The sequence below is a fragment of the Atractosteus spatula genome, chromosome 6 (genome assembly GCF_055471065.1).
Source record: "Atractosteus spatula isolate fAtrSpa1 chromosome 6, fAtrSpa1.hap1, whole genome shotgun sequence".
Classification (NCBI taxonomy): domain Eukaryota; kingdom Metazoa; phylum Chordata; class Actinopteri; order Semionotiformes; family Lepisosteidae; genus Atractosteus; species Atractosteus spatula.
In genome coordinates this window covers 12,740,478-12,753,218 of record NC_142711.1, presented here as the reverse complement: position 1 = coordinate 12,753,218, position 12,741 = coordinate 12,740,478, and the positions used below count along the sequence as shown (strand labels likewise).

Sequence of the window (12,741 nt, the reverse complement as noted above, 5' to 3'; positions counted from 1 at the left end):
GTTATCTGATGCAGAAATAAAAGAATGTTCTTTTTGTCATTTATTGATATTTTTATGTCTGTTAAAGGTTCCTGTTAAAGGTCTATTTGTCTTTTCTTAAAAGTGTTTCTAAATAATAAAAAAGTGATACTCTTTCTTTCTGTTGTTATAAGTACCTCAATTTCCTGGGGATTTTCCCATCAGCTAAGGTCAGATTGGATACTCTGTGAAAAACCCTAGTCCCTTGGAACCAGCAGGTTTTTTTGGTTACTCTGAAATCATTAATTTCTAAACACCTGGAACAAATGGTTTTAAATACAAATGGAGGTGCTTTATTCGATAGCATATTTCAGATGACCTCTAACCACATAGTTTATAAATAAGTTGGGATAACTAAATACCAGTGCTCTGTAGTCATATACCCAGCCAAGTATCCAATTAAGGATTCCTGACTTAATTGAACAAACTGACTACCTACACTGATTAAAACATATCTGTAATCAGGGTTAGCCATTCTTGGGGTAAACTGCTGAAGACTTGCAATCTACTTCTAAAGAAACTGCTTTACAATATTAGTATATAATTATAGTATGTAACTATAAACAAGTAGTTCGAGCTGTGTCAGCATGTGTAGGCTGCAATGGAACAAGTAAAGGTTTATTCCACGCTGAAAATAGAAGAAAAGAAACACAAGGTTTCAGCTGTGGAACCTTCTTCAATAGAGTTTATAATTCAATATAGTTTCCATATATACCTTCTTCAATATAGTTTATAATTATTCACAATTATGTATGGTGTGAACAGAATACAATTTCTGTCTCATTGAAAAATGTAGGAAAAAAATATTCATATAAAAAATGTTCAAATATGTATTGCTGCTAGTCTGTATAATTTCTATCAGCCTCATTCCAAAATCATTATTTTCAGTTAATTATTAGGATTATTTCAAACAATATTATCGTTGAGTATTCAGATATAAATTGTACATTATTCAGTTAATTTCAGAGCATTTGTTTAATGTGTAAAATACATTTTTACATATTTGGTTGAAAACTATTGACTGCCTTTGTAAAAATCAGGCATTGCTACCTACTGTTTAATTGACTGATACATTTTAATTTCACTACTGATTTAAAAATGTTGTATTATATAAACATAAAAACCTTAAAATGCTAAAAAAAAAGTTATCATTTATTTCCATCACAGTGCATTATCTTTCACATATAAACCAATTCAATAAAATATATGATGGTGCCAATTATAATAATTTTAAAAATGGAGGGTTTGCTGTATAATGTAAATATTAAAACATATAAAATCACATAATCAATCCCCAATTGAATGAATTCCAAAAGGCTTAAAAATCATGTGCCTGGAATTTCAACAGAAAGTCCCCGGCTGGCTATGGCACTACAGAAAAGATATAACAGCTTTGCAGCTCTTCTTCACTACTGGATTCCTCTTTGATAACCAAAACGCGTCAAGCATTGTGCATTGAACACACTAAATGTAGGGATGCTTTTTGAGAAAAAGTTTCTTATATATAAATATTTCAGCTTTCTTTTTTTAAAACTACTAGGCAGACTTAGACATTTTTATTTAAGTGCACTGTTTCAAGGTCCAAATCTTTCCTAAATGCTAAGGTCCAGTCATCTCCTTAGTATTTACAGGTTAGAGGGCAGTCTCACCTAAGGAGAGTTTAGGTAGTTCAGGTGGGTAGCTGCGTCAGCATGCATAGGCTGCAAAGGAACAAGTAATAGGTTTATTCCATGCTGAAAAGAGAAGAAAGAAAACACTGTGTGGTGTTTTCTTTCTTCTCTTTTCAGCATGGAATAAACCTATTACTCATTCCTAAGGAGAGCTTTTGTAAGGAAACTTATTTTCATGAAAAATACAGTATGTCCAATTATGAGTGTATTAAAGAGCTCTACGCGTATGTCAGGAATTTAGAGAAGTATGGTGTAATGAGTCAGACTTCAGAGTTCAGTTCAATTTTATATAACAGGTTGTAAATACCAGTTTATGTTTTATTAGAATTTAAATTTTACTTAATCTCTATTACATATCTCCCACTTTGGTAACAATATTGTGCAAACGAATATTTAGCTAACCCTAAATCAAACCTAAATGTAATCTCTTGTCAAAAAAGCCTTTTCTTTACTCTTTTTGGTCATATAACCTTTCATCCATCACTAATGCTACAGAGACAAAATTAGGATAGCATAATGCTTAGCAACAGAATTAACAACGAGCAGCATGTGAAGAATGCAGTAAAACAAAAAGGCGTGATGCGTGATGCAGAACTTGAAAAGGTATGTAGAGGAGCTTCGATAAATAAGAACAAATACAACAAAGAGAAGGGAAATTAGTCTAAACCACACTTGTATCTTTACTCAGCTGCAAAAATGTAGGATGTGTGACACTGTACATGTTAATCAAGACTTTGATTTGCTGAGAAATTTCAGGAGCTGGAAACTGTGAGCTATGACAACAGTAAGACCGAGCAGTAACCGGCAATTGTTTTTTGGTCTAATTTTCTTTGGTGGCACACAAAACATCAAAATGAAAATTAAACAAGTTCAGCTGCAATACAAACCAGATATTACTGTCATTCAAGTGGTACAGTGAAGAGCTTTCACAGAATTTTTCAATTAATGACAATTTTCACAATTCTAGAATGTTGATCCATGCAAATATTGTTCTGGCTTGTAATGAAAGTATATCATTTTATCCACAACATAGCAAAAATTAAAGTTCTCATTTTAAATTATTTGTTCATTTGTGGCACACTGAATAAACAAAGAATCATATGGTAATTTACACTATGCTTACTTTTACTACTTCAGATATTGTCTGGATCACAGCTATTGCTAGATTACTAAATAAATTCTTCAGGACAAAATATATAAGAAGAAAAAAGAGGCCTTGGTTAATTAGGAAAGATATAAATTAATTTTTCACAGAATTTAAGATTTACATGCACAAATGATTTTTCTACCTTTTTGTCCTGCTTCAAAACAACAACTCTAATCCTACACTGACCTGAGAGTGTCTGCCATGAATATGCTGTAATCTGTTTCAACCTTAAAAAAATAAACAGGAGATACTAGGATTGTACGAGCAGTAAATCATAAAATATATTAAAATATGTATACTGTACCTCATGTATCTAAGAGGAAAATTTGTACACAATTTGAAGAAGGTTTGATACATCATTACGTCTGCTCTTAGTGCAATGAAAATCATGACTCAAATCAACTGAATGTCAAAAAGCATACAGAATAAATAAAGCATACAAATGCACATAAATGCTTTTCTTCTCACACCTTTTTCAAATTCTGTGCTTGCTATCTAAACAACTATATAGCTTCATCATTGAAAATACACTCTATTTTCTATCTGAGAAGAAGGATTGAAATTATTCTATGTGCCTGCATATTTTCATGAACAAATTATCAAAATACATAGTCAATTGCTACGAACTTCACAAAGCTCAAGATCAATTACTCTGGCTTCTGAAATTGAATGTCATATCTTTATCATCATTGATCTTGAATTGTTTTCTGCAACAAAAGTTTAGGTATGCTCTAGAAATTATATCTCAGAGTTGTTCTTAACAGTATTTCTTATGATCATATTTATCTTTTTAATCCATATTCCTATTTTCAATAGCTTTTACTTCGACATTATCAAGTGACTGATTAGCAAGACAACAATGAATTTTAAATTACAACAATAATCATTGTCATCATTATTTAAAACAAATATAAGGCTTTTCAATTATTCCCAAGCATAGAGTGAGATGTAGATTTAGTGCCTTTCTTATGTACTTTCACCAACAAATCCAGCTTAATGAGAAACTCATATAACCCTGCATCTAGTTGGAATGTTGCCTGGTGTATACCACTTGGCCACAGGTCGAGAATATTAAAATTCTCTGACAAAATTTGAAATGGTAACTGTCGACTCCAGTTCCCCTATAATACTAAGATTTCTTCTATAGTTTGTTTCAACACCTATTACTTGGGTCGCTCTTAAGTGGATACTGGTCTACAACCTGATGCTGAAGACGCCCTTTGTCTAGTCTCTCTCAGTTACACTGCAGGGAAACCAGCTCTTTACTGGGGTTGTTGATTTCCTTTAATTCCCAGTGAAGAATGTCAGAATCAGCAGTTTCCAGCACTTGGTGGATTTGTTTCAAGGTCTATTTTTGTGTATTATATGAAGATCTTACCATTTACCATTGCTCTTTTATTATAAGAATCTTGAGATATGTTGTAAAAACACGAGGATGCATTTATTTTAATAGTGTTGCTTTACATGTAGTCACAAAACATACTTAATATTAAGAGACTCATTCTCCATCAGCACTAATGTCTAGCTGTCCAATATCTTAGTTTGAAATATTTTTGTTGAACATTTCTAAAAAGTGAGCTTGCTTGTACAGCAATACATATAAAGAATAACCACAATGTATAACAAGTATTGTTATTTTAAGGGAGAATAATGTGGCTGAAATGTCAAGTTATTTTCACATTCAGCAAATAATTATTTTAAATCATGGTTCAAGTCTTTCTGACCATTGCACATATAACTATTTGTACTCATAATAAGCCACAAAAATTCCAGATCTTAGAAAAATGTAAATAAGATATTTAAAGGGGTGCACATTTTTTAGAAGAAAGACAACAATGTCATATCATAATATACAGTTTTTGAACCCACTATTATTGTAACTCTTGGTACAAGGCTTAGCTTAGAAATCAAAATGTTTAAAATGATATAATCAAAATGATAATACTTTGTGAAATGTATACAATTCTTTCACAACTTTAAAATATCAAACAATTAAATGTATCTAATATTAATAAAACAGAATACCAGTTGTGCAAAATAAAATCTTAAAGCTTTTCTTTCTCTTTTTCTAATATTTTTGATACCATTTACTGAAATAATGTGCAGAGCAATAAAATTCCTTTTCAAGATTTCTCTAAGGACACAGATAAGGTTTATGATCATATGTCATCATATGGTAATGCTGATAAAATTCATAATGTGAAAATAACTAGTGCTGTTATAGTGTGATTATTTGATAAGTTATTAATTAGGCAATGCATTCATCTTGGTCAAGTGGATTTGAAATAGCTAACTGAGGACTGTGCTTGTAACCTCGATATTATCCTAACATACAACATTAAACATAGCCCATTGTTTGAACTCAAGATTGGTTTAAATCTCCAGTTTATATTACAGTAATATAAACCATTTTGTAATTTCCACCAATAAACTGCCTCTGTAAGTGTTTATACATTTACATTTTAAAATAAATCCTTTCACCTTTAAATTATACTGTAAATCTTGTAAAAGTTGAAAGTTCTATAATGAAAAGAGAGAAGCCCCATCTAGTGGCGAAAAAATAAATGAATGCTTTGTTTTTAAATGTTTTATGCAAAATATCAGGTTATCATCCTCACATTTTGTGTTTTTTGGATTATTTATACCTCTGCTTCAGTTCCACAAGACAACTAAATCAAATTAAATTGATGGCATCTGTCCAATTAGAACAGTTTCACAGGTGTTCATCATGTGTGCACTTCAGTGTGTCTACCTAAGGGGTGGAAAAACTGTTTAAGTTCGGTATTTAAAGAGGAAACATGTGTTATCTTTGGGTAAAAGACAGAGGCTGTATAATTTATATTAATCAGGACAACTTGCCAAATTAAAAAATGTTCTTATTTAAGAAGAGAGGTTTAAGGATCTTTTGCACTCATTTGGAATGCTAATTCGAGCTCTTTAAGTGTAAACATTACCAAATTCACTTGTAGATTATGTTGTTACACACACATAATCAAAGGTTCTTAAAATATAGTGCAGAACAGATAGAGTGGCCAGGGTCTGATGGGCTTTGTGTTTTAGGAACATCAGCAGCACAAATATAGCAGTGAAGTCATGTGCCAGCTGAAACTTTCAGTGCTGGTGTCAGCAAGATACATATCTTTTAATCAAAGGTACACTCTTTTAATCAAAGGTAAGTCTCATTCAGGTACAGTGGACCTCACAATGACCAAATGGTGAATGACTCTGACAAGCCATCTAGAGCAAACCACTTACCTATGCCCTCTCATGAGGATATGACCACAGCAGTAAAGACAGGTTGATTAGCAATTGATGTATTCCATATGGGAATGTTATATAAAGAAACAAAAAGTCATAAAATTATTAATATTTTTGTATACAGGACACTTATATATTGTGAGAGCTAAACATGGTTCTCTAAATCAGACTAAGCTACTGTATCTGTAACGCACATTTACACAAACACCACTTCAGTAGCATTTTCTTACAAAACCATAGTGTTTTACTGGCCCTATTAACTTAAAAGATTTATGGGCATCAGGGATCAAGCAGGCATAGCAGGTTATACTTAATAATGATTAATTAAAAACATCTGAAAATTGGTTGGTTTACTGTGACTTTTGATTTGTTTTCATTTTTAACGTGTTTTAAAACAGCTGACACCGAGTTGTTAACTACTCTCCTTCAATAAAGAAAAACTGCTTTAAGGCAGTGCTTTAGTACACCATATGTTGCTTTTCCTGTCCCCAAGGATTAAGTTTCCCATTTCCCAAATCTATTATGTGATATATTACCCCATAAATCCTTGCATTATAAACATATCCTCTAATTTTTTACTTCGGACTAAAATCCATTAGGAACACAATTTTTTGTACCCTTGCCAAAATCTTAATCCTCCAGTGGTTTAAATGAATTCGTTACTATAATAGAATAATATGTTGAAATATGGAATAGTCTTTCTACTTTCTGTATGGTATCATTTATACAGTACTTTCCCTAGTTGTTGGGTGAATCTTTGACAAATCTAAGTTGCAAGAGCAAATCCTAATAATCCTTATTACCTACTGTAAATGAACCACAAAATAAATGTGCAGTGTTACAGTAGGTGATATAAAGACAGGTGAGCTGTAACTCATGTAAGATGAGAAGTCTTTTAGCCACATTGGTAAATTGCAGAAAACCACAGGGGAAATACAATATTACTATTTTATTAGAAGGAAGTAGATTGAAGCTGACATCATCATTATGAACAAAAACTCTTAAGAGAAAATATTTCCCATTTCTCTCACATAGGCAGTCAATGCAGTGTGTGTAAAACATTGATATGACACTTAATGCAACTGTTTCCTTATTTATATTATGAAATAGGATGGCTTTGTGGCACAGTAGTTCATTCCTGATTCAATTCCTGATCTGGGGCACTATATAATGTCTGAACAGGCTGAAAAAGAGATGACCTTGTGTCCTACGTAAAAAAAGTATACAACCTAGAGCTAAATCTCCCTTCTGTTAAATCTGAATGCTCCAACGTCAATGGAAATCTATCTCCCTGTTTTAAAAAATACATCGCTAACCAAGAGAGAACTTCTCTAGCCTGGGGATTCCTCATGGATGGAATCTGACTTTCCTGAAATAACAGAAGGTCGAGCTCTCTTAAGCAAGGTTCATATTTAGCTGGAATCTGTTTTTTTATGTTTATCCAAACAAGGTCCTCTCACCTGGCAAGCTTCTTCTTTCTCTGTTTCCTTCCTTCAGTCTCCCTATCCTGTCTCCCTGACTGACTCTCCTGTGTCTTTCTACCCCGTCTTTCAGGATTTTGAATGTTTACTCTTATTATGATTAACCTGAGTAATTCCCCAGACGATCACCTTTGATCACTGTCTTTTAGACCACCTATATTCCTACTCATATTTCTTAGACCATGAGAAATGCAAAGGTTTCATTAATTATATTTAGTCATTCCTGCTTAATTTGTTTTTTTACAATTGTGCTGCATCTATACCTCACAACGGTATAAGATAAAAAACCCATATGTAGGGTCTATGATCACTGGTAACACATAAGCTTTTCTATTTAATTAATATGACAACATTATTTTATAATAAAGTTATTAAATAACTTTCAGATGCTTTTTACTGTAAAACAGTTACCCTAATAATTTAAGGCAAATTTTATTGTAATATATGAATCCATGACTATTTTAAAACTATTCATTTGGTGTGTAAAGTATCTTCAATTAATGTGATGATGTCTTCATCTTTAACTAAGAGATAAGATGTACCAAGAAAAGAAGAGGCTTGGATATCTTTGACATGAATTGAAGTTATATTTCCATGTATTATTGCCTATTTAGCACCTCTTTCCATATACAGTACACAGGTTTTAATGACAACTGATAAAAATCCAGTGATTAAAAAGGATAGTGAGAGTAAACACAAGATTATCCAATGAAGATCATATACTAAAGTGATACGAATTAAAAAATGTCTAAGGTCTAAGGTGATGCGGCCATCCATTCTCCAGAGCTTTTGTTACAAACATGACAATCGTGTTTTTTTTTGTGACTCAATCTGATTCAGTGCTTCATGGGAAACAGCAAATGTGAGATTAACTGACCTTATTTTTGGTCTTCCCAAGAGTGGTTTTACATTTTGGAGTTTTGATCGGTGCCTTGGTTTTCACACCATACTTGTCTTTGAATCTCTTCATGCTGCCTTTTCCCATGGTTGCTGTGCAAAATAAAATTTAAAAAATTGTGTCACACCTAAAGAAATTTTGAAAGTTAGTAATTTTACTTTCATATACTGTACACAAATCAATTATTTCATAGAACAACTGATGAGAAGGTAAATCATAGAGATGTTACCTAAAATACCAAAAGAACCTATAGCTGTAAGAAAAGATGGAACCACACTCTACTGCTGCTTTGTTTTTACTAGCTAATTTGTTCACCTGAAGGAACATGTTCTGTAATTGAGAGGGAAAAAAACAATACTGTATAAATATGAATGGTTACAGAAGAGGCCATTAGTCTAGTCTAATTGCTCCAAGGATCTCTCGCAACTGCTACTTATGAAAAAAGACATTTTATTTTACTTTTTATGCTGTCACAAAGACTTGAGATTTTTATTTTCTAGACACTGTGGGGAAGCAATAAAAGGAATATCTAATGTCAGACTATTAAGCAAAAAGTGTAAAAGTTACAATGGACTAGTAGGACATCATTTAGAGCTTTTTGCTCATTTTTGGTTAAAAACTTACAAAAAGATAGTTGTGCTCAGAGAACAGTCCAAAGAAGAATTAACAGAACATTCCAGCATCTGACAGCCCAAAAGACCACCAAAAGTGATATTTCTACTCTGAAATCTGTCCAGAAAAGAGCACATGACAGACTGATGGAAGGAGCCATTTAAGTCTTGAGCAGAGAGGAGTATAAAGGAATCTGATTCAAGTTTTCAAACTCCTTAAAAACATTGACTGATGTCAAAGTAATGAAGGTCTTTAAAATAAACAATTAAAACACAAATCAGAAGACATTAGTGAAAAGTGCACTGAAAAATTAGGATAAAAAGAATTTTTACACAAAAGCATTATGGGTGTCTGAAATAAGTAACCCAACCATGGTGTCAAAGCTAATACCCTGATTGAGTTTTGGTCAAACTGCCTTTGACCAAAACAGCCTCATACGAACTGTAAAGCATGGTGGTGGAAGCATTACGGTTTGGGGCTGCTTTTCTGCCTCAGGGCCTGGCCAGCTTGCCATCATAGAGTCAACCATGAATTCCACATTGCACCAGAGAGTACCTGAGGAGAATGTGAGGCCATCTGTCAAAAAGCTGAAGCTGAACCGTAAGTGGACCTTGCAACAAGACAATGACCCAAAACACTGAAGCAAATCCACAAAAGAATGGCTCAAAAAGAAGAAATGGAGGGAATGGCCAAGTCAAAGCCCAGATCTTAACCCCATAGAAATGCTGTGGGGGGATAGTACATGCAAGAAAGCCCTCAAACATCACACAGTTGAAGGAGTTCTGTAAGGAGGAGTGGGCAAAAATTTATCCGAGTCGATGTAGGAGACTGATAGACAATTACAAGAAACGCCTACAAGAAGTGATTTCCGCCAAAGGGGGCAACACCAGCTATTGAAGCTAGGGGGTGTACTTATTTTTTCCACAGCACGCAATTGCATTTCTGACTTTTTTGTGTTGAATAAATGATTGCAAAGAATATTTTTCATTGTTATTTGTTAAATTAAACCAACTTTATCCATCCATATTGATGAAATGAAGATCAAATATCCATACATGCAAATACGTTGAAAAACACACACCTATTCATTTTCACTGCACTGTAGATACACGTATAAACTCAATACATTTTACATCTTAACTGTCATAAGAGTTTCTAAAGGCACACAGTAAGATACAGATTTCAATAAATTCTACAACAGGGGATAGCATCCAAGAAAAGAAAGTAGTGATAAGAGGTGCACTTAGAGTATAATATCATATTGGTAGCATTAAAAGTATAGGTTTGAAGAAGCAACAAAGAATGAATGTGTATTCTGTTTATGCACTGTATGGAAAAGAAAACTGTAGTGACCACAGCAGTAGCTGGAAGAATGCAGCAAGGTGTGGGTGAAACACAGAGTGAAATTGTGTTGGTTTCTGCACATGATCATCACACATAAACCGTATGAACCAGGGGTGTCAGTCCATGATATGGCTGGTACTTGGGATGGGCAGTGGCTGGGCAAAGACTGTAATAAAGGGATTCCATCCTGTCCTGTAGCAACAAATTTAACAATAAACATACAGGCTAAGCAGCAGCCACTCCTTTTCTGTAGGTTGATTTTGTTCATATAGTAACATACTATTCAACACAGAAAGGTAAAAGGCCAGAAACACAAAATGCAATAGTTGTATCCCAGAGCAAACCTACATAGCAATTCATACTTATACCACTTTGGAAAACAATTGAAATCAAGGGAACTGCAAAACAAGACAAATGGAACCACCTGCTGTTTGTGATATTTCTTGTCTTACCACCTTCCTGTTTATATCACACTCCCCAAATATTTAGTGTTTCAGATAAGTATTTCCAAGTAATTTTTTACCTTTTATTTACATTATTACATTGGGGAACGCATAACAGTTTTAGGGGTATATTTTGCCTTTGTATGACCTAATACACAATTAAGTTATACACAGTTTGTTTTTTAACTATAATGAAAATGTTGAAAATAAAAGTAAGCTAACTTGGCAACTGAAGGATAAACAACAGCGAAGCTTTTCAACAGGAAAGCTTCCTAGCATTCACTTTCAGAACACGTACTGGAGAAAAACGAAACGTTTCATGCTACCAAGCGAAAGGGAAAATGACAAGTTGATAGTCTACCTTCATACCTTCTTATAAGCACCACAGCATTTATTGTTTGTAGCATTTATCACCTACAGTACATGTGATGACACCTACAGTACCTACATTTTCTGAATATTAGTGGATTACGTTGTGAGAGGACCGTAGGCTCCTACCTCATCGCTGGTAAAATGCAAACAACTAAAATCTTGTATATATACTGTATACATTTCTGCAGTTACTCATTGTACTTTTTTTAACTGTGTGGAAAAACGATTGACTTGACACTATACTGTTTTCCAAATTCTGCTTTTTCCCGATCTCACGTAAATGTGATGTGAATCAATGCATCTTTATATTTTGTTTCGTTTTTCATATCCATTTCAACTAAAAATTAATTGTAAAAGGTTTTTTTGGCCATGTTAATACCATAGCCAAATGAACCAAAGACCATTTGACCTTTACCGAAACACGTACTGTATCTACGATCTGCTTAAAATATTGCTCCATAAAATCTTGCCAGGTTTACGCATTAAACTGGGTAATACAGAATACAGGTGTTGAATAAACAACAGCCTAATCTAAATTTTAAAAAAGTATTTTTACATACACTGAGTATATGAAATTCGTAACTCCCATAGCAAACCATTCAGTTTTATTTTTAAGTATTTGTTCCGTTGTCGCCACCCGTAGAGTACCACAGATTTTCTGTCATACATTAGGAACATCAGTTTAATGAAAACGGTTGATATTCGGGCTGACTTGAAACATTTCTGTTACGGATATGCAAGGCAATATAACCGGAATTGTGTCAGATAAATATATTATAAACACTGATGTGAATATCTTGTACTGTATATATTAAAACGAAGAAAGAGGAAGAAAGGCATTATTTCAGGTGCGAATATAAAAAAAACATTAGGTTTTAGCTCCTGTATTATTAAAATATAACGACTGGAAACGCGCACAACAGTGGTAAAACAGAAAGCATTCCTCAACCCCAGTTTAAATAAGACGTTAACAGCAAATAGATCAAAATAGTTATTTAAAACAAAAACCTTGGTAGTGGTTTACTAGTTTGATGAGTACTGTCACTTGGTTTCTTAGAGGCTGTCTGTTCTAGCTTCGCTATTGTCTAACACAGCAGGTTAATCACAATTGATCATCAGGTCTTCTCACCGAAATTAATATGGGAATTACGTTAAATTAACCAAATAAATTCACATAGAAAGGATCTTACTTGTCTTACGTTGAAGAATTTGGTGTTCAGAGGGTGTGGCTTCTTTTACGGAAGAAAAATCGGTTCCATCAGCTATAAAATACAGTGTTTATCGAAAAGTTAACAAAACTTTTCACGACCACGTGACCTAAACTTTCCAAACTCGGCAACTCCACTTTCAGTTTGCTGTTTTGACTACGAGCCTTGCTGAAATACAGTACAGTACGTCCCTGTTTTCCAAACAAACAGTGAGGTTTTTTGTCTAACCATAATCTCCTATGTACAGGTACTTGCATTGAACAAAATAAGTAATTGCAAGTCATTTGTTT

The 12,741-nt window shown here is 33.4% G+C and overlaps 1 protein-coding gene across 1 annotated transcript in view; it reads right to left on the bottom strand.

The window, feature by feature from the left end:
- The window catches only part of st18 (ST18 C2H2C-type zinc finger transcription factor), a 134,704-nt gene extending 122,206 nt beyond the window's left edge, over window positions 1–12,498 (bottom strand). The window contains exons 1-2 of the mRNA XM_088919350.1: window positions 12,434–12,498; window positions 8,452–8,564 (exon numbers count right to left, since the gene is read on the bottom strand). Of these exons, the coding sequence (XP_088775476.1) occupies window positions 8,452–8,559 (108 nt within the window). The 5' untranslated portion in view covers window positions 8,560–8,564; window positions 12,434–12,498. The remainder of the gene's footprint in view (window positions 1–8,451; window positions 8,565–12,433) is intronic.
- Between the last annotated feature and the right edge of the window lie 243 nt (window positions 12,499–12,741).